This window comes from Phyllostomus discolor, chromosome 2 (assembly GCF_004126475.2).
Source record: "Phyllostomus discolor isolate MPI-MPIP mPhyDis1 chromosome 2, mPhyDis1.pri.v3, whole genome shotgun sequence".
NCBI lineage: Eukaryota > Metazoa > Chordata > Mammalia > Chiroptera > Phyllostomidae > Phyllostomus > Phyllostomus discolor.
The window spans coordinates 133,357,750-133,381,328 of record NC_040904.2 but is presented as its reverse complement, the minus strand read 5'-3'; the positions used below and the strand labels follow the sequence as shown (position 1 = coordinate 133,381,328).

General features: G+C 35.1%; 1 protein-coding gene across 2 annotated transcripts in view; it reads left to right on the top strand.

The window, feature by feature from the left end:
• The window catches only part of TMTC3 (transmembrane O-mannosyltransferase targeting cadherins 3), a 76,289-nt gene that overhangs the window by 16,218 nt on the left and 36,492 nt on the right, over positions 1-23,579 (top strand). For both annotated transcript variants that reach the window (XM_036018600.1, XM_028532094.2), the window contains exons 2-6: positions 10,318-10,533; positions 14,599-14,817; positions 15,799-15,898; positions 17,375-17,490; positions 17,965-18,137. In XM_036018600.1, coding sequence (XP_035874493.1) covers positions 10,345-10,533; positions 14,599-14,817; positions 15,799-15,898; positions 17,375-17,490; positions 17,965-18,137 — 797 coding nt within the window. In that variant the 5' untranslated portion in view covers positions 10,318-10,344. The remainder of the gene's footprint in view (positions 1-10,317; positions 10,534-14,598; positions 14,818-15,798; positions 15,899-17,374; positions 17,491-17,964; positions 18,138-23,579) is intronic.

Here is a 23,579-nt window from a genome sequence, read left to right as displayed (position 1 = left end):
CCTGCACCTTGTCTCCCTCCCAGGCTTTTACCATTGCACTTCTCTTCCCTAAACTCCAAGCTCTAAGGGCCTTTCTTTTGCCTCTCTCTGTAGGCTTGTTTCTTGAGCCTACTCAGTCCAGCTGGCAAACTTGTACTACCTCTGTAACTTTGTAAAGAAACTCTCTTTTTAAAAAGATTTTATTTATTTATTTTTAGACAGAGGAGAAGGGAAGGAAAAAGAGGAGAGAAACATCAGTGTGTGGTTGCCTCTCGAGCACCCCCTACTGGGGACCTAGACGGTAACCCAGGCATGTGCCCTGACTGGGAATTGTACCAGTGGCCCTTTGGTTTGCAGACCAGCATACAATCCACTGAGTCACACCAGCAAGGGCAACTTTGTTTTTATATTAAATTTATTGAGGTGACATTGGTTCATAGGGTCATATTGGTATACATTTCTGTGAAATATGATCTGTATATTGCACTGTGTGCTCACCACCCAAGGTCAAATTATCTTCCCTCACCATGTATTTGACCCCGTTACCCTTTACTAACCCTAACCTTCATCCCTCTGGTAACTGTCATGCTGTTGGGAAATGCAAATCAAAACTGAGTCGCTGTTGTCAAACAGCAGGTGGAGTCCTGCTGCCCAACAGCACCCTCTGGGCAAAATTCTGGAGACAAAGGTTTGATGATAAAGGAAAGGAGTCTTTACTCAAAAGCTACACAATTTTGGAATAACAGCTTTCTACATGCATTAGTCACTTAAGCCTATCAATTAAGACTAAAATCTAACTCTTTAGTTACAGCTTTAATCATTTAAGCCTATTGATTAAGGCTAAACTCTTTAATTCCTGAGTTCCCCTTTCATTCTCCCTGTTAGTATTAGTTCACAAACTAAAACAAAATAAGATAAATAAAGCTACACAATTTTGGAAGAATGGCAAGCTTCTGCCTCAGAGCCAGACCCCTCTAGAACACCCAAAGAATAACCCAGCCACCCTGTGCCAGGCCAGCCAGATTCTAGGCTGGACCTGGAAGTTTCTTCTCCTATCCAAAATATTGTCCTTTGGAAATGCAAGTAGATGAGGCATGGTCATCCAGGTATCCCTGAGGAAGACAGGCAGTCACCATCCTTTTATTTCTAAATCTTCTGGCCTATAATTCCATGTGCTCCTGAGGTGTTCAGCTCCTCAGCCAGTCCCCTCCTAGGCTGTTTACCATTGCCCCCAGCACCCTCCTCCTAGGACCACTCCCGAATCCTTCCCAGTGATCTGATCAGCTCTCTTTGTATCAATACCACCTCACACCTGTTAGAATGGCTATTATCAACAAGACAGACAATAATGAGTGTTGGAGAGGTTGCAGACAAAAAGGAACCCTATTCACTGATGGTGGGTGTATATGCTGGCATAGCCACTATGGAAAACAGTATGGTAATTCCTCAAAAAATTAAGACTAGAGTTACCATATGACCCAGCAATCCCTCTTCTGGGTATCTGCATGGAATATTTGAAAACATTTATTCACCAAGATATATGTACTCCTATGTTCATTGAAGCATTATTCACAGTGGCGAAGACATGAAGACAACCAAAGCATACTTCAGTAGAGTGTTGGGTAAGAAGACGTGGTCCATATATACAATAGAAAATTTTCTCATAAAAAGAGAGAAGCCCTTACATAATTTTTGTTTTAATTGAAAACTATATTTCTTCAAAAGGTACAGCTAATTTCCTCTCATGATTCATTGGATTGGGTTTTGCACTTCTTTAAAAAGTCTAATATATCCTAAGGTTTTACTCTCTGATTCTAAAGATACTTTAGTATTTTCTCATATATAAATTGTCAACGCAAGGAACATCCAATACTGTAGAGAATTTGCATACATTTTTCTGAGCTAAACTGACGACATGCTGGGAAACAACATTTCAAATGCTGCAAAGAATGACAGTTTTGCATTTTCTTTTATACATTTGTAATTAAGAAATGTAAAGAAGATTTACATGAAAAAAAGCAGGATACAGGATAGAAAATATTATATGCTCCTTGAGGGTGGTTATGCCCCTAAAGGATTTGAAAGGGAGCATTTCAAATGAGTGTTAACCTAGATGCACAAAAACAATGGACAGGACTTGCGTAAAGTGAAGAGAAACCATTTACAGGCCTGGAGGTGACTACCCACCATGGCCTTTCCAATTAGGAATTCATGACCACATCACCCTGTGAGGTTACTTTTGGTCACTGAACTTGTACATATCCCCATTTTCATCCACAAAGTCTTATAAATGATTTAAAATTTTTGCCTACAAAACTGTTTATTTCCCCAGTTCTGTAAATCAGAAGTTCAAAATGGGTTTCTATAGACTGGCATTGAGATGGGTGTCAATAGGGCTGTGGTCCTTTGAGAGGCTCTAATGAAAACATGTTCCTTTGTCTTTTCTAGCTTCTAAAGGCTGCCCTCATTTCTTGCCTTATGGCCCCCAGTCAGTCATCATATCACTCTGACCTCCACTTTTAGACTCCTCTTAACTCTTTCACTGGTGAGGTCTCTTGCCATTGAATTGGTTTACCACATAATCCAGGATAATTTCCTCATCTCAAAATCCTCAATTTAATCACACCTGTAAAATCTCCTTTTCCATAGGGTAATATATTCACCGGATAATGGGATTTGGACATGGGCAATTTTGGTGGCCATTATTTGTTTTCCCATAAGTGATAACCCTAAATGATACTACTGGCACTACTCTAGCTGGAAAAGTGTGTTATCAACTTGTTTTTTAAGAATACCTTTCCACTTTATTTTTATCGTAGGGAGAATCTTCCTTAAGTATCTACCAATTCATATAGTTCTTTATACTCTTTATACCATTCTCTCAATGAATCCTTTTTAAGCAATAACTTAATTATATATTGTTATGTTTAAAGCCCATTCTGTAAAAAGTGTTGTAATCAGAAAAAGAAAAACCATGATGTAGATCTAGGTTATTAATTCATATGCCCCAAAGGTCAAATAGATAGCATAAATTAATCAAATCAATCTCACTGAAAGATAATGGGATTGCTATTAATTGCCTAGTATAGAACTAGCATAACTGCATTCAAGACAAATATTTTTTAAAACCTTTTGATCAAACTAAACAAGGATGCAAGCTACAAGATTGGGTCCCTGATTTAGATAATAGTTGATCTTTAGGTCTATAAAATAATAAAACATAATTTTTTCTACATTTAAGAAAATCCATGATCATTAGTGGTCTTTTCAAGTATTAGATTTTTTTTCTTTTTAGGTCTTTTTAATGTCTTTTTTATTACCATTTATCCCTATTGTACCGTCTTCCACCTCCATCCACCACAATCACCACACTGTTGTTCATCTCCATGAGTGCTTTTTCTTTTTTGCTCCATTCTTGCATCCCCCTAACCTCCCTGCCAGGGCTATCAGCCTGTTCCCTATGAGTCTGTCTCTGTTTTGCTTGTTAGTTCAGTTTGTTCATTAGATTCCACATATGAGTGAATTCATATGGTATTTGTCTTTCTCTTCCTGGCTTATTTCACTTAGCATAGTGTTCTCCATGTCCATCCACTATTAGAAAGGATATAATTTTCTTTTTTATTTTTACTGCCAAGTAGTATTCCATTGAGTAAATGTACCATAGTTGTTTTATCCACTCATCTACTAGTGAACACTTGGGCCGCTTCCAAATCTTGATAATTGTAAATAACACTGCAGTGAACATAGGGTGCTTATATTCTTTCAAATTAGTGTTTTATGCTTCCTTGGATAAATTCCCAGAAGTGGAATTGCTAGTCATAAGGCAGATCCATTTTTAATTTTTTGAGGTATCTCCATACTGCTTTCTACAGTGGCTGTACCAATCTGCATTGCAACCAACAGTGCAAAAGGGCTCCCCTTTCTCTACATCCTCACCAGCTCTTCCTGTTTGTTGATTTATTGATGATGGCCATTCTGACTGCGGTGAAGTCATATCTCATTGTGGTTTTAATTTGCATTTGTCTGGTGATTAGTGATGTTGAGCATCTTTTCATATGTCTATTGGCCATCTGTATGCACTCTTTGGAGAAGTGTCTCTTCAAGTCCTTCGCCCGTTTTTTAATTAAATTGTTGGGGTTTTTTTGGTGTTGAGTTTTGTAAGGTCTTTATAAATTTTGTATATTAACCCCTTTTCAAATGAATCGACAAATATGTTCTCCCATTCTGTGGGTTGTCTTTTTATTTTCTTGATGGTCGTTTTGGTTTGATGTAGTCCCATTTGCTTTTTTCTGTCGTTTCCCTTGCCTGGGGAGATATATCCAATAAAGTACTGCTGTGAACAATGTCCAAGATTTTGTTGCCTGTGTTTTCTTCTAGGATGTTTATGGTTTCAGGTCTAACATTTAAGTCTTTGATCCATTTTTAACTTATTTTTGTGTGCTGTGTAAGAAGGTGGTCTAGTTTGATTTTTCTGCATGTATCTGTCCAATTTTCCCAACACCATTTATTGAATAAACTATCTTTAGCCCATTGTATGTGTTGCTTCCTTTGTTAAGTATAAAGTGACCATAAAGGTGTGGATTTATTTCTGTGCTCTCTATTCTGTTCCATTGAACTGTCTGTTTTTATGCCAGTATCATGCTGTTTTGATTGCTCTGGCCACATAGTATAGTTTAATATTAGGTAGCATGATTCTTCCAACTTTGTTCTTCTTTCTCAAGATCACTGTTTTTATTTGGGGCCTTTTTGGGTACCATATATATTTTTGAAATATTGGTTTTAGTTCTGTGAAATACATCATTGGAATCTTGATAGGAATTGCATTGAATCTATAGACTGCTTTGGTTATTATGGACATTTTAATGATGTTAATTCTTCCTATCCATGCACATGGTGTGTGCTTCCATTTATTTGTATCTTCAATTTCTTTCTTCACTATCTCACACTTTTCTGTGTACAGGTCTTTTACATTCTTGGTTAGATGTATTCTTAAGTATTTTATTCTTTTTTAAGCAATTGTGAATGGGATTGTTTTCTTACTATCCCTTTCTGATAGTTCATTATTGGCATATAAAAATGCAACTGTTTTATGGATATTAATTTTGTATTGTGCTACTTTCACTGAATTCAGTTATTGTAGTATTTTCTAGGTGGTATCTTTAGAATTCTCTATGTGCAGTATCATGTCATCTGTAAATGAGGACAGTTTTACCTGTTCCTTTCCAATTTGGATGCCTTTTATTTTTTCTTCTTGTCTGATTGCTATGGCTAGGATTTCCCATACTATATTCAGCAGGAAGGGTCAAAGTGGACATCCCTGTGTTGTTCCTGATCTTAAGGGGAACACTTGAAGTTTTTGCCCTTTCAGTACGATGTTAACGAGTGGTTTTGTCACATATGGCCTTTATTATACGTAGGTATGTTCCCTCTATTCCCACATTGCTGAGAGTTTTTTTCATAAATGGGCACTGGATTTTATCAGTTTTTTTGCATCTATTGATATGATCATGTGGTTTTTATCCCTCATTTTGTTTATGTGGTGAATCACATTTATTGATTTGTGAATGTTGTACCAACCTTGCATTGCCTGCATAAATTCCATTTGATTATGATGTATACTGTCTTTGATATATTGCTGTATTTGGTTTGCTAATATTTTGTTGAGGATTTTAACATCTATGTTTATCAGGGATTATGGCCTATAATTTTTTTTTTTAGTGTTTTTAGCTTGTTTTATAATTAGGATAATTCTGGCCTTGTAAAATGAGCTTGGGAGTCTTCACACCTCTTGAATTTTTTGAAGTAGTTTGAGAAGAATGGGTATTACTTCATCTCAGAATGTTTTGTAAAATTCACCTGTGAAGCCATGTGGTCCAGGGCTTTTTTTGTTGGGAGTTTTTGGAATAGTACATCATTTTCATTAGTTGCAATCTGTGTATGCAGATTCTCTGATTCTTCCTCACTTTTGGAAGATTGGATGTTTCTAGGAATTTATCCATTTTTGTTCAGGTTGTCCAATTTGTTGGCGTATAGTTGTTTAGAATATTTTCTTATAGTCCCTTGTATTTCTTTGTTATCAATTGTTATTTCTTCTTTTTCTTGTTTGCTTTTATTTGGGTCCTCTCTCTTTCTTGATGAGTCTAGTTAAAGGTTTGCCAGTCGTGTTTGTCTTCAGTTCTTGTACTCATTGAGGTTTTTGTAGACTCTATTTCATTTTTCCCTGTTGTTATTTTTATTGTAATTCCCTTCCTTCTATTCACTCTGGGCTTTGTTCTTTATCAAGTTCCTTTAAGTGTAAAGTTTGTTTATTTGAGCTTTTTCTTATTTATTGAGATAGGCCTATAATGCTATGAATTTCCGTCTTAGGATTGGTTTCTGTATATCACAGAATTTGGTTTGTTGTGTTCTAATTTTCATTTGTTTGGAGGTATCTTTTGATTTCTTCGTTGATGTCATTGTTAACCCATTAATTCAGAGGTGTCAAACTCCTTTTCACTGGAGGCCACTTCAGCCTCAAGGCTGCCTTTAAAGGGCTGAATGTAATTTGAGGACTGTATAAATGTAACTACTCCTTAACAGTTAAGCAAGAGCTCAGCACTGCTACTGGGTAAAAACAAGGTGGAGGGCCAGATTCAGCCCCATAGGCCTTGTGTTACCACCCGTGCATTAATTGTTCAATAACATGTTATTTAGCTTCCATGTCTTCATGTATTTTTTAGTTTTCTTCTTTTGATTGATTTCTAGTTTCATAGCATTGTGGTCAGAGAGTATGTATGCTTGATATGATTTCAGTCTTCTTAAATTTATTGAGATTGTCTTGTGTTCTAACGTGTTGTATCCTAGAAAATGTTCCATGTGCACTTGAAAGGAATGTATTTCTGTTGCTTTGGGGTGAAAGGCTCTAAAGATACCAAGTTTACCGTGGCAGAGATCATGGCTGATCTGAGAGATAAGCAAACTCTTTAAAATGTCATTACATATATCAGGTGCATAGGTTCAAGATCATGAGTAGCTGTGTGTTTGTATGTGATTAATGTTGAAGCCATCAGTTTGATTATAACAGATGTTTCATAAAGGTGTGTGATATTCAATAGTAAATTGTATCTGAGATATATACTGTGTACTAAGAAGTAAGTGTTGGTGTAGTTTTTTATTTTTGAATTTCAAAGTCTGTATTGTTTTTTTTTTTATTTTCCATTGAAAATGGCTTGAAAAATATATCAGTTCAATAATCCATGAGATGTTGAATAACTTCAGCGAATACTACTCAGTCAGGTCTTATGGTGAGAATGATAGAGTCGAATGTGAGAATGAAAGTGATTTAAAAGATGAGGATTATGTGGAATTTCATTCAGAAGATTCATATACTGAGCAAGTTATTTCCAGTGAAGAAAGTGAAGATGATTTAGACATGAATGAAGAGTATTTTTTAGGGGGAAATGATAAAGAATCAAAATGGAGGAAATGTCCAGTAAGAAGACAAAATAGAAAAAAGCCACAGAATGTTTTGTGTCAATTTTTGTTAGTTCAGCCAAACACAAAAAATGCTGATAGAACTTGAAACTTTGAACTGCTTTATCACAAATAATACTTTAGACCTAATCGTATTATATGCAAATAAAAACATCAATTATATCTTGAACCAGTTTTCCTGAGAAATGGATGCTAAATTAATAGACAAAACTGAATTGAAAGCATTTTTAGGCCTCATATATAGCTGGTTTACATCTCAGAAATGGCTAAATTTGCAGGATTTATGGGCTACAGATGTTGCTGGGGTTTTTTTTTTCCACATTTGAGCACATACTGTTAATGAATGTATCTCTCAGATACACATAACCTGTGCTGTAATTTCTTTGACCACAATCTCTACAATGCTAAATCCATTTTATCTAGTTTATCATTTAAGGCTGTTATTTCCTTGTTGATTTTCTGTCTGAAAATCTATTCATTGAAGTACGTGGGGCGTTAAATCCCCCACAGTAACTATATTTCTATTAATCTTTCACTTTATGTCCATTAACATTTGCTTTACATATTTTGGTGCTCCTGTGTTAGGTGCATAAATGTATACTAGGGTTATATCCTCTTTTTCCCTTTATCTTTATGTAGGGTCCATTTTTTGTCTCTTACTATAGCTTTGGTTTTAAAGTCTATTTTGTCGGATATAAGTATGGCTATCCCAGCTTTTTTTTCTTTTCCATTTGCATGAAATATCTTTTTCCATCCCTTTACTTTTAGTTTCTGTGTATATATTTTGTTCTGACATGGATCTCTTGAGATAGCATATATATGGGTCTTGTTATCTTATCCATTCCGCTACCCTATGCCTTTAGATTGGAGCATTTTAGTCATTTACATTACTGACATTTATTTTCTTAACTATTTTTCTGGTGGGGGGGGGGGGTTCTCCTCTTCCTCCTCCTCCCCCTCCTAGCAAGCCCTTTAACTTTTGTTGCAATGCTATCCCTATGATGTGGATGTTGTTATGCTTCATGTTGTCCCAAAGGTCCCTCAAATGCTCCTGATTTTTTTATTCTTTTTGTCTTTTCAGTGCTTTATTTGGGTGTTTTTTCTACCTTGTCTTCCAGATTGCTGATTCCATCCTCTGCTTCATCTAACCTACTGTTTATTCTTTCTAGTCTATTACTTATTTAAATATTACATTCTTTATTACTGATTGGTCATTTTTTATAGTTTCTATGTCTTTTTTCATGCAGTGGAGCATCCTTATAATCATCATTCTAAATTCTATCGGATAAATTGCTTGCCTCCATTTCATTTAGTTCTTCTGGAGAATTCTCTTATTCTTTCATTTGGGGCCAGTATCTTTGTTTTCCCATTTTGGCTGTCTCTTTGTGTACATTTCTGTTTATTAGGTAGTTCTGCAAAGACTCAGGTGCTGACCTATGTCAGACATTGTCTGTGATTGTCCCTGGGCAACCTGTTTGGAGCGATCAGCAATCCTCATCTTCTGGCTCCCTCTGCTGGGCCTGGGTGTGTGCAGAAAGAACCAGTCTGTTCATCAAAGCCAGCTTTTACAGCAGTGAGCCTGGGGAAGGGTCATCTAAGTTTCAAAACTCCCAGAGATCTGCCTCCTCTTGCAGGCTTTCTGTTAGGCGTAACCAGTGAAATTGCCTCCAGCTTTACTGCTCAGCAGCAGGGCTTAAGCTTCACAGGGTGGGACAGAGTAACTGCTGTGGACGGGGCTAATGCCCCACCTCAGACTGATGCCACTTGGAAGGGAGTGTTCTGCCCAAGAAAGATGGCTTCTGTAGTATATGGAATGACTCAACACAGAGATCCTGACAGCTGATCCTTCAGTTCTCACCAGAGCCACCAACCCCAGACTCTCCTTAATGTGTCTCTAGTCTACTCTGTCCTCCCTCAGCTGGAGCCCAGGGTAAGTGGCTGCAAATGAAATTTTATGTGTTGGAACTTTAAGAGGATGGCTGCATCTCTAGCTGTCTCTTACTGGCAGACAGAAACCTCGCTGCTTTTTAACAGCCAATGTTATTTGGGTTACTTTCCCACTTCTGGTGTTACAGGCTGGGGAGCACAGCTTGGGGTTTAGAGCCCACACTTCTCATGGGGAGCCCCCTCAGCTGCTGAAATATCCCTCCAGGACTTCAGCTACTGCCCCTGAAACCCCAGCCAGCCAGCTTACTCGTGCCTCTATGCTCCTTACCAGTCTCATTTTGGTGAAGTGGTTTATTCCATAAGCCCTTGGTTATAAGGCCTCTGTACAGTTAGTGTTTGGTGTATTATTTAGGATGATTTTTCTATAATTTAGTTGTAATTCCAGTTTGGTCGTAGGAGGACATAACTTCCACCTACTCTGACACCATCTTGAGTCAAGTATTTTGTATTCTCACAAAGATTAAATTAATTAATTTAGTTTCTCACAAAGAGTAGTTTAGATCACATCCTGTGAGTTTTTTAAAGTTATCTTATCTCTGTCTATGTGAGTGTGTGTATCTCCATTTCCCAGTTAATCTGTTTTGCAACTATTGGTAAGTTCACTGATAGTTAGAGAGATAGGTCTAAAGACTAAATGGTGAAATAAAGGACTATAATAGAGGCTTGAAAACACATGTGAAGGAGCAATCAATTCTGCATTATGTTAGGAAATGTTAGGAATATGGAGAGGTGATCACCTAATGATTTTTAAGATGGATGACATAAGCTGAGCTTTGAAAAATTAGTTTTCTGGGATAATTAGCATTCAGTCTTTATTTTACTTAATAACCCTTCTATTAAAACTACTTATTTTGAAAAGAAAAAGAAACGTGTCGCTTATTTCATTTTATCTTCATGATTCCTGTTCCCTCCCCCTAGATTTTGTGTACAAGTGCTTTGGAAAAGATGGCTGATATTAGCCTCAAGGAAGTAACCTTGATAGTAGGTGTGGTCACTGCCTGCTATTGGAACAGCCTCTTCTGCGGTTTTGTTTTTGATGATGTTTCAGCAATACTGGATAACAAAGACCTACATCCATCTACACCTTTAAAAACTTTATTTCAGAATGACTTCTGGGGAACCCCTATGTCTGAGGTAAGTAATTACCTTCATAATTACTTTCGTATATTCCCTTACTTATAGGAATTTCAGATTTTTAAATATTCTGGTAGTTTATTACTCCTAATTTTTTATCACCACTGTCATCATACCAATTAATGAATTAATGGATTTTTCCCCCTAAATTTTATGAGATATAACATGTTTTTTAAAAAATTGATAGGAAGTTAAAGATATGTTTTTTTTAAAGCAGTACTTTTTCTCTCCTTGGTTGTGTACCTTGGCTTAATCTACTAAGATATATATGTATATATACATATACTATATATGTGTATATATATACTTGAAAAGTAAATTTGTTAGGAGAACAATATGTGTAATACAAGTCTGTTTCTGACTCACTGACTTTTTCCTTTCTTGTGAGTGAGGCAAAAGAGATGACTACTTGTGATATATTTAGCTATTTAAAAATACATATAATTTTAAAATAAATTAGACCTTTGTAAACATAGTAAGTGCACATACTGCCAATTTTCTGTAGAAAAAAATGTGATATATTAAAATTTTTAAATGTGCCATATCTCTTAGCTAATAATTAATTTGATTTTATATTCAGAACCCAAAAGTTTATTTCCTTTTTATGAGGGTAATTTTACTTTGCCAGATTAAATCCTTGCCAGTTTGGGATCATACAAATTGGATTCTAATTTTAGTCCTATTATATAATAGTCGTTTGCAATAGGCAATAATACAGCTTTTAGATGGCAGGCCACTTTCCTAATCTATAAAACAATAATGCTTTGAGGATAAGTATATGAATTAATATGTTTACAGTATCTGGCACATACTTGCTAAGACATAATATATAATACTCTTTTATAGTTATAGTTTGTCAATCATCATTGGTGGCTTATTTCTGCATTCTTCAAATCTGGAAGCTTCACAAGCATGGGGATGGGATCTTTATTTCCCTGCTCATGAACACATCATAAGTATTCTCAATAAATAATCAGACTGTTTTCTTGCAACCCTCCTGTTATCACCCAACTCTAACCTTTAGAAAAATAAATCTTTCAATAACAAGGGAAAATTTGTTTTATTGTACACTCTTTTCTAGACAGTTGATTAACCCTGTCCCTTACTGTTTAACCCCAGAGACCCTTAGAAATGTGTCCATTTCCCTATCTTATGGCAGTGCCTTTTGTGATTTAATCATGACATCAAGATTTTGACCTGAAAGTTTAGCTGGTCAGATTAAAAGGCTCATGAAAATTATCATACTATGGTATTTGTGATGTTTCTCAGCTTCACAGGTGAAAATTTGTGAAAATTTTGTTCAGAGCACTTATGAGAACACGCTAAGAAGCAGTAAACTCAGGTGGAATGTATGAACAAATTAGAATAACAATTTATAATGAGTGTTGCTTCCCCCTATTTTTTTGTTTGTTTTAATACTCACCCAAGGACATACTTATTGGTTTTTAAAGAGAGGGGGGAAGAAATATCGATTGGCTGTCTCCTATACAAATCTCTACAGGGGACCAAACCTGCAACCTAGGTATGTCCCCTGACAGGGAATTGAACCTAAGACTTTTTGGCCTGCAGGATGATGTTCCAACTAACTGAGCTACACTGACCAGGAGGACTTCTTTGTATTTTCTGATAGGCATGTTCTCTCCCAGTAGGGAAGTGTGCCACTATGGAATAATTATTCTTGGTATATAGGTGTTATAAGGTTTCTTGACAAGCCTGGAATTAGCACTTTTATAGGACCTAATGGTTGATTTTATCAAGTAGTGATAGCCTAGAAGCTTGCAAAGTCACACACCTTTGTGATGATATTTGTGCAAATGTAGATCTTAAAGACACATTTTGGACTTAGGACATTCTCCTTGACCTAGATGAATACTACCACACTAGGGAATCTTGAGACTCCTCTGGTCCTCTAATTGTTTAGAATAATTCCTTTAGTAAACCCATTCTTTAGATGTATAATACTCTGTTTATTGATGTTTTCTTATATTGCAACCCTGGCTGCACATTGAATCTGCCTGGGGCACTTTAAAAAAATAAATTACCAAGGCTCTACCCAAACCTATTAATTACATTTATCTCATATTGGGATTCTGGCATCAATATTTTTTATTCTGTTTTGTGTGTGTGTTCTCTTGTTATTGTGGGATTTGGCAGGGGTGTGGGGCAGGGAGGACGTGTAAGTTACCCAGGTGATTGGTATAGCCCTGGTTGAGAACCACTGACCTATAACAAGCTGCACCCTTCTGGCATTTGGCCTATGAAATACTGTGTTAAGGTAACCTTTACAGATACCCTGTCATTATGGTTTGCCATCTATATATGGAGATTCACATTAACAGGGAACTGTGAGCTTATTTTTTCATTATATTTGTGCTTGTGTTTGTGTTGCTAACCAATACCATGAGTAATTATTTCTTTAATGTACCTGAATGTAATAATGATCTGAATTGTCTTGTTTTAATGGAACTCACTGTTTTACTCTATTTTCACAGAGTAAATTTGATATCTAAGCTGATGATTATCAACAACATTGGAATCTTACTTAAATGGGTTATTGATAAATTATGTAAATAATTAGTTATATTAATAATCTATATTTTATTTTTTATTACCTATGGCATATATACATCTAGTAGACCTAATAAAACAATTGTTTATTCTGCAATTAAAAATACCTCTACCCTATCACTTTTTTACTTCATCCTTTCAACTTGCAAATATGTTCTAATGGAACCACAATAATATTTTAGCCACTCACAGTGTTTCTAGAGCCTTTTTTTGCTTTCTGATACAAATCATGTGAATTCAATATGATTTGCGCTTTAAAAACAATGTCGTATGCCTTAGTGAAACAAAAAGGATGTAGAGGAATTAGCCAAACAGGAAAGAACATTCTAGGTAGACCTCACTCTTGCTGTGTGTGTGTTGTTAATACAAACAGTTATGAAAATGTTCCTGATTTCAAAGTGTGTTGCTTGTGCTTCCCTGTGTTCTGGAGTAGGGATGAACAGGCGGAAGTCTGCCCAACTATGGGAAGCGGTAGGAGAGCAAGGAAACTGAGTGTGCGTTCCTTATATAAAATTACAAGAAATTGCCTTGGCCAGGTGACTCATTTGGTTGGAGCATCATCCCATACACCAAAAGGTTGAAGGTTCAATTCCCAGTCAGGGCACATACCTAGGTTGTGGGTTTGATCCCTGGTCAGGGTGTATACGGGGCAACTGTCTCTCTCAATGTCTCTCTCCTCCCTCCCCCAAATCAATAAATATATCCTCCAGTGAAGTTTTTTTTAAATGTTCTAAAATTATAAGAAATAACTAAGGTTATATTTTATATATTTTTCATTTGTGTGTTTTATTCTTAAACCTGATTTGATTTTTGTCTTGGAGTAAAACTATTTCTGGTTAAATGTAACTTCTAATTTATAAAAGAAATTAGTACTTCATATAAAATTTGATTTATTGTTAATGGAGACTATCATAGCAAAGGTGTCTATTCTCTTATTCTAAGAAAGTTTTTGCTCTTGTATTACTCTGTGTAATATTTGGGGATTTTCACTTTGATGTATTCAGGTTTATACCTCGTGTGCATTTTTTTTCACAAAACAATTGACAGTACTTTTTGAGCCATTATTCTTTAAACTGCAGTGGTAAGCATTCCATTCTTGTATTTCCTTCTAAAAATCTAGCCAGCAGTTATATAAATGCTGGTGTTGATAATAAATTGGGGAGCAGTCTTTGGAGATAATCCTGTGCTCAAAATTGATTAGTTCCACTATTTTTCTACTTTTTAAAAGAGCTTTGTATTAAAGAGGATTTTATATGTTTTTCCTCTATTGTTACTTCTGTGACCACTATATATCAGAAAGGAAATTGCCTTGTTTGGGGATTAAGGAAATAGGAATCACAGATTATCTTTTATCTTTGTGTTATTCGAGGGGCATTTCATTATTTTAATTATTTCTCAGCCAAATGTGATACTTTTGTTAATGAATGCAATGATTAGTTTATATACCTCCCCCCAAAGACCAGAGTACTTCAGTAATCAATGTTTTTTTCCTTTTAGGAGAGAAGCCATAAGTCTTATCGCCCCTTAACAGTATTGACATTTCGCTTAAATTATCTGTTTAGTGAACTGAAACCAATGTCATATCATCTCCTAAATATGATTTTTCATGCTGTGGTCAGTGTGCTATTTCTTAAAGTCTGTAAACTTTTTCTGGACAACAGAAGCAGTGTGATTGCTTCTTTACTCTTCGCTGTACACCCAGTACATACGGAAGCAGTAAGTAAAACTGTAAATTAAAGTTTGTTTTATTATCTTTTTACAAAACCTACACAGTGACTATAATGGTATATACACTTAAGAGTAATATTTAAGCATGACTTTATTATAAACTCTTAAATTACTGTAATAAGTCCAAACACCCTGGTGCACGGAATCTAACTTTCTATTATGTAAATTGTAAAATTCAAAATATTTTTTGAAACATAAACATTTATTATCAAGAACATGAGCTAAATCACTCAAATTCAGTAATGTAACGTAAATGAATACAATTTTATTATTTGCTTATGTTTAAAGTGTGTGTGTGTGTGTGTGTGTGTGTGTGTGTTGGAGGAGTAAGTTGTGTCTCCCACTATCTTGAACCTTTGGTATCTAGCATTTTCCTGTACATTTACCAAAATGATAGGTTGTTTTAAATTTCACAGTGAGTTCAGAATACTTTAAAGGGAGAGGTTTGGTGTTTTTTTATTTAAATTTTTAGAATTTAAAAGGACTAAAGTTTATTATTTAAACTCTAATTTGCAGGCTTATTATAAGATAAAACTTAATGAATTTCTGATACTTTTGTGTTTTCAGAATACTAGTATTTTAAGAAAATATTTAAGAAATACTTAGCTTTTTTCCTTTTTAGATTAAGAACTGCACTGTATATTGTACTATAATTATGTAAGATGTTACCATTGAGGGAAGCTGGGTAAAGAATATAAGGGATCTCTCTCTACTATTTTTGTAACTTCCTATCCATAATTATTTCCTAATAGTATTAATAAAAGAACTTGAAAGAGTCACTAAAAAATTTATTTTTATGGAAGATATACAAATTCACCACATGAGGGCACTCAAAGAATATCTAAGAAAGAAATGTGCACTTGAAAAGTTATGGCAGTTTAGTTTCTCATTAAAGTACTTTTGCTATTCTGTACAGTTAAAATTTTCAAGATGCTCATTAATATGATGCCCCCTCCTGTCCATTTCTAGGTAACGGGTGTGGTAGGAAGAGCAGAACTTTTGTCATCTATCTTTTTTCTAGCTGCATTTTTGTCATATACAAAATCAAAAGGACGGAATAATTCCATAGGTAAATGTCTTAACATTTATTTTTTTTCTATAGCTGTAAAACTTGATTAGGCAATTTTTATCTACTGTAGGGCTACTTATCAAACATATGCCACACTTGGGGTTTGCCATTATGTATTGTATTACTTTAGCATGTGCAGAAATATGAAAGTATGCAACATTGTTAATATTAAAATTTCTTGCATATAGTTTACATTTTATCATGACTAAACAGGTTCTCTATGATCTGTTTTTTTAAAAATTACCCTAGGATATAGAAGCTGTAGGGTCATTCTTAGTTCCATCTGCTATTATCTGTAAATGATATAACTACCAATATTTCAGTTGTCTTTCTCTAAATAAATAACACCTCTGAAAGCTGTGAATTATATTATTAGTCAAAGTTAAAAGCCTATTAGAATGTAGCTTTTATTATGTTTTGATCATAGTTGAGCTATTTATTGAGTCCCTACCATATGGCCTACCCTGGTCAGTTTGCACCTTTTAAATCATACTAGCCTTTTTTTTTTAAACTGGCAACCAAATGGAGGTCACATTATCCAATAAGAAAACTGAAGCTCAGAACAGTTGCCCAAAGTCACAAGGCAGGTTAGGAGTAGATCCAGAATTATACCCACAAGTCATTGTTCTTTAATTAGTTACTACTAAGTAGTAGCCATTTAGTTCAAGTTGATGAAGTAGGTTTTTCATTTAAATAGAACTTATGAATACTCTGTTGTGAATTTTTAAAAGAATAGTAGTGATTTAAATGCTTATTAACCTGTTTCAGTTTTTAGTCTTTTTTTAGTAAGAATGGTACTTTGCCTATTAGTTTGCAGTTTCAGGTTTTTAATAAATTAGGTATATTGATATCTGTGTGTTAATTTTAGGTATTTGTCTTTATTTCAAATTGATAGCTCATTACTCATGACACTCAAGCTTGTAAGTTAAAGTTTCTCTTTTGCAAATTGGCCACCCTACATTTGTTTTAAAAGTTAGTATTGGTTAGATAATCTTGTACAAGATTTTTTTTTAGTTTATGTTATACATCTTAATGTTTTGAATATGAAAGCATAAATTACTTAAATTATTTAAATATATTTTACATGTTTTGGGGGTCTTTTATTTATTTATTTTTAGAGAGAGGGGAAGGAAGGGAAAAGAGAGGGGGAAACATCAATGCGTGGTTACCTCTAGGGCGCCCCCTGCTGGGGACCTGGCCCCCAACCCAGGCTTGTGCCCTGACTGGGAATTGAACTGGTGACCCTTTGGTTCAGAGGCTGGCACTCAATCCACTAAACCTCACCAGCCAGGGCTATTTAAATACATTTTAAATATATATAAAGCCCAAGTCACTGGGAAATAGCACAAATGTGAGTATATTACAGAATCACGAGTAAAGTTTTTAGTAATGTCTAATAGTTGTCTAAAAATATCTTTTTGTTGTGTTAAAAAATTATTTTGTGTAGTTCTATATTTTTCTGTTCTTTAATTGTAGTGTGGACTGCAATTGCATTGACAGTGTTTTTAGTGGCTGTTGCAACATTGTGTAAAGAACAAGGAATAACAGTTGTGGGAATTTGCTGTGTGTATGAAGTATTTATTGCCCAGAAGGTAAGAAGAAATATAAATTTTTGATGTTATCATTTATTATTATTTGTTTGAATCTGATTATAATAAACTTATTTTCAAGATGTATCATTATATCAGTCTGATTACCAATAATTATACCAAAACTTGGCAAGAAACAATCATATTTTATCTCCTACTCACTGAAAATTACTTAACATTTTAGAACACCTTCAGTTTTTTAAAAGCTACTTTTTAAGTTTCAATAATTTCATTATTGGAATTCCATTAATGGAATTATTGAAACTTAAATTGTTAGGCAAGTTAGAATATTTTACAATATAATTAATTATTGGCTAAGATTACTGGGTTCAGTTTTATGTGTTATCAGTTCCACAAATTGTTTTAAGTTTATTTTATAGTTATAGTCAATTTCTAGCGAATCTTGCATTTAAAAAGTACTACATTGTTGAAAACATTGTAGTATACGGTTATTTAAAACTTTTTTTTCTTTTCCAGTATACTTTGCCGTCATTATGTACTACTGTTGGACATTTTTTCTGTGGAAAGGGTAGTATTCCATTTTCTATGCTGCAGACATTAATAAAACTCATTGTTTTGATGTTCAGTACCCTGTTACTTGTTGTGATTAGAGTCCAGGTTATTCAGTCCCAACTTCCAGTATTCACCAGGTATGGATTTCTGTCTTGTTTTTTATTATTGTTTTTCCATCCATCCTTGTTAAATTAACTTTGGATTTTAAATGATTGTAAATGTTCCAGAAAGTCTTTAGTTTATATTGAGGTTTTTTAACAGCTTGATTGATTTATAATTAATATTTTTAAGAGTCTGCATATACTTAAAATGTACAAATTAATCAATTTTGAGATATGTATACACTCATGAAACCACAGTCAAGATATTAGGACCGTCAAATTGGTTAAGTATTAAGCCATCTGTATGCTTAGTAATTTTTTTCTACTTATTTCATTAATTATTGAGAAAAGGATGTTGAAAATCTCAGACTATAATTGTAGAATTCTCTCTTTTTCCTTTGAGTAAAATCGGTTTTCTCTTTTCGCTTTTGTGTTAAAAGGTTCTATTAATACGTGCATAAACATTTTGGATTGTAATTTCCTCCTGGTGAATTGATCTCTGTATCATTATTAAATGAACTTTAATATCCCAAATAATGTTTACTTTAAAATTTGCATTTTCTTATACTAATTTAGCCTTTTAAAACATATTAATGTAGTTGGTGTTACGTAGTTTTCCTTTTTCCATCCTGTTACATTGTATCTGTCTATATTTTTATATTTAAAGTGTTTTCTTTTGTAAACTTGAGAGAATTGGGTCTTCATATTTTGTTTGTCATATTATGTCTTTTTTAAGTATATTTTATTGATTATGCTATTACAGTTGTCCCATTTCCACCCCCCCTTCTTCCACTCCACCCTGTGCACCCCCTACTGCCTACATTCCCCCACTTTAGTTCATGTCCATGGGTCATACATGTAAGTTCTTTGACTTCTACATTTCCTATACTATTCTTAACCTCCTCCTGTATATCTTCCACCTACAATTTATACTACTTATTCTCTGTACCTTTTCCCCCTCTCTCCCCACCCATTCCCCCGCTGATAACTCTCCATGTGATCCCCCCTTCTGTGATTCTATTCCTCTTCTATTGTTTGCATAGTTTGTTTTTGTTTTTGTTCTTGTTTTAGGTTTGGTTGTTAATAACTCTTGAGTTTGTTGTCATTTTACTGTTCATATTTTTTATCTTCTTTTTCTTAGATAAGTCCCTTTAACATTTCATATAATAAGGGCTTGGTGATGATGAACTCCTTTCACTTGACCTTATCTGGGAAGCACTTTATCTGCCCTTCCATTCTAAATGAAAGCTTTGCTGGATCTCTTGAGAAATTAGCTGACAGTCTTATGGGCACTCCTTTGTAGGTAACTGTCTTCTTTTCTCTTGCTGCTTTTAAGATTCTTTTCTTATCTTTAATCTTGGCTAATGTAATTATGATGTGCCTTGGTGTGTGCTTCCTTGAATCCAACTTCTTTGTTAATCTCTGAGCTTCCTGGACTTCCTGAAAGTCTATTTCCTTTGCCAGATTGGGGAAGTTCTCCTTCATTATTTGTTCAAATAGGTTTTCAATTTCTTGCCCTTCCTCTTCTCCTTCTGGCACCCCTATGATTTGGATGTTGGAGTGTTTAAAATTGTCCTGGAGGTTCCTAAGCCTCTCCTCATTTTTTTGTATTCTTGTTTCTTCATTCTGTTCTGGTTGAATGTTTCTTTCTTCCTTCTGGTCCACACTGTTAATTTGAGTCCCAGTTTCCTTCCCATCACTGTTGGTTCCCTGTACATTTTCCTTTATTTCAGTTAGCATAGCCTTCATTTTTTCATTTAATTTGCGACCATATTCAGCCAATTCTGTGTGCATCCTGATTACCAGCGTTTTCAACTGTGTATCTGATAGGTTGTCTATCTCTTCATCTCTTAGTTGTATTTTTTTCTGGAGCTTTGATCTGTTCTTCATTTGGGCTATTTTTTTTGGGGGGGGGGGGGGGCTCAGTGCACCTGTTAGTAATAAGGGGCAGGACCTTAGGTGTTCACCAGAGCAGGGCAACCAGAATTGCTGCGTTGTGGTGCTGTATGTGGGGGAGGGGTCCAAGAGGGAACAGTGCTGCTTCCTCTGCTCTGTGCCAGTTTTCAGTCATTCCTCTGCTTCCCACAATCAAATTGGGTCCTTCTGGTGCAGATTCCCTGGTGGGTGGCCTTGTGTATGTTCTAGGATCCTGTGGGTCTCTCCAGTGAATTCTCCTGTGAGGCTGGGAGTTTCTCCTGCTGCTTCAACCCCCACAGGTTTGAGGCTTTATTTCCCTGCCCTGGAACTCTGGGTTATGTGGTCTGTCTCACTCCCCAGTTGTTCCTCCCAGTTTATCTGCACATGAATGTGGGACTGCCCGGTCCACAATCAGCCACCTTACCGGGTCTGCCAGCCACCACCTTGCCCTGATTTCTCTCCACCCGGCTGCCCAACTCTGCCACTCCTACAGGTCAAGAGGAATGTTTCTTCCTCAGCTTGTTTGTTGTCAGACTTCCAGACAGTTCTATTTTCTGTCAGTTTTGGTTGGGGGTTTTTTTGTTTGTTTGTTTTTAAATTTGTTGTTGGCCTTGTTTTGGTTGTGCAAGGAGGCACAGTGTGTCTACCTGTGCCTCCATCTTGGCTGGAAGTCATATTATGTGTCTTTTAAATGGAGTGTTTCAGCTAGTTACATTCAATATGATTGTTGATGTAGTTTGATGTAAAGCTACCATCTTGTTAATGGTATTTTGGGTTTTGGTGGGGGGGGGGTGTATGTGTTTTTTGTCCTATCACTCTCTTTGTTCTCTTTTTTCCCTCTTCATTTGGATTATTTTCTTTATTAATTCCATTTTTACCTCCTGTTGGCTTATTAGCTGTAAATCTTTGATTTTTTATAGTGATTTAGGACAGTGATTTTCAACCTTTTTCACTCCATGGCACGCATATACTATAATGATTACTAAAATTATTTAGCACACAAAAAAATATGTTGCATTTTTTGCCAGTCTGACCAATAAAATAGGTATAATTTTGATTCATTCACACTGAACAGCTATCATTGCATTGGCTGTTGTCATTTTTTTATTTGACAATCTAAGGGAAAAGAGGTCAGTGCCCCTGACTAAATATTCAGGTAGTGCATGTTTTAAATATTCTTGTAGCACACCAGTTGAAAGTCTCTACTTTAGGGTTTTGTATCTGTCCTTTGCTTATCACAATTTATCTTCAAGGATTAATATAATGCAAGTAAGTATATATAATATAAATGTCAATATGTACAGTATAAACATATGAGTATATAAGTAAATTCTTCTATAAATATATAAAATTGTTATAAATAAGAACTTAGCCTTTGTGTTATTTGCATACATTTTTCTTGAGTATACATTGTATATCCCACAATACATTGCACTTGTTTTCTCCTTCTTTAAACTTTTAAAAACATTTCATTTATTTTCAGACAAAAGAAGGGAGGGAGAAAGAGAGGGAGGGAAACATCAATGTGTGGTTGCCTCTCACACGCCCCCTACTGGGTACCTGGCCTACAACTCAGGCATGTGCCCTGACTGAGAATCCAACCAGCAACCCTTTGGTTCACAGGCTGGAGCTCAGTCCACTGAGCCATACCAGCCAGGGACTTTGCTGTTATTTTCTGCTTTACATAATTATCTTTTCAAGAAGTTTAAGTTGTTTTTTAGTCTTTTATATCAACAAATGGAATTACCATGCCTTGTATTCTTCATTTCTTTATTAGATCAATACCATTTTTCCTTGTGACTGAAGTACTTTAACATTTCTTTGCATGTAGGTCTTCTGGTGATGGATTCTTTTAGCTTTTCTATATAAAAATATCCTTATTTTGCCTTTGTCTTTGAATAGTATTATCTTACTGTATAGAATCCTACATTCACTAATTTTCATTCAGTAACAAAAAAAATGTTACTTGGCTACTTTCTGGCTTACATTGTTTTTCGTGGGAAATCTGTCATCCTTATCTTCATGCTTCTGTATGTAGTATGTGTTTTTCTATTCTGCTTTTAATATTTTTCTTTATCATTGTTTATCACTTCTCTTTTGTGTGACATGATTGACATTTAAGATTGTATTAGTTTTATGTGTACAACATAATGATTTAATATATGTAGAGAGAAATTATTAACATAATTTAGTTAGCATCCATCACTACACATAATTCCAAAACCTTTTTTCCCTGTGATGAAATCATCTAAGGTCTAATCTCTTAGCAACTTCCAAATACACTGTGGTCTCAGTGCACCTGTTAGTAGTAAGTAGTAAGTTTTTAACTGTAGTCACCATGCTGTGAATTACATCCCCAGCACTTAACTCATCTTATCACTGGAAGTTTGGGAGAAGGTGGTCCAAAAGTACAGACTTCCAGTCAGTGTTTCTTTTATCTTCATGTTTCTTATGCTTAGGTTAATTGAACATTTTAGAATTTGTAGGTTTTAACTTTGTATAAATTTTGGAAATTTTTCAGCAGTTACTTCTTGAAATATATTTTGTGTCTTCTCTCTTCTTTTGGACTTCAGTTACATGGGTATTAGACTCATGAGGTTGTAACACTGATGCTCTGTTTATTCCCCTTAAAGCTTTTTCCCTGTTTTCATTTTTTTTTTTTGATTCTCTGTTTGTTTTTCTGGGTTTTTTGTTTTTTGTTTGTTTTTTGTTGGGTCTTTAAGATCATTATTTTTTTTTTCTGCAGTGTTTAGTCTGATTTTAATTTCTTCTAGTTATTTTTCCTCTCAGATATTCTTTATCTCTGGAAGTCCTATTTGACCTTTTTTTTTATGTGTTCCATGTCTCGCTACACATTCCAGTGCTTTAATGTTACTATCCACTGATTTTATCATGTGTCATTTCTTGGACAATTTAGATTAATTTTTCTCTTCGTGGATTATATTTTTGTACTTCTTCACATGCCTGGTAATTTTTTAATAGGTGCCGTATATAAACTTCACCTTGTTATAGTCCTATAAATAGTTTAGACCTTGTTCTTAGATGCATTTATATGTTAAAAAAGTTTCATCTTTTAGCCTTGCTTTTCTAAGCTTTATTTTATGAGATCACAGTAGCATTTTGATTAGGGCTGATATTGCTCTACTTCTGACACAAGACCCTTGTGACTACCTAATAGATTGTGGATTATGAGGATGTCCAATCTGGCTGCTGAGGAGCTATTATTCCCAGCTCTGTATGATATTTGGGGATTTTTATCTTATCCTTTCAGGAGGTACTCTCGTAATTATATTAGTTTTCCTTGAGCTGCTGTAACAAATTACCATTAACTGAGTGGCTTACAGCATCAGAAATTTATTCTCACTGTGCTGGAGGTCAGAAGTCCAAAATCAGGGTGATGGGCACAGTTATTTCCTTCTAAAGGCTCTGAGGAAGAATCTGTCCCATGCTTTTTTGCAAGCTTCTGGTAGTTAATGGCAGTCTTTGGCATTCCTTTGCATGTTGCTGCATCACTTCAGTCTGCTTCATCTTTACCCAGCCTTCTTCCCTGTGTGTTTCTCT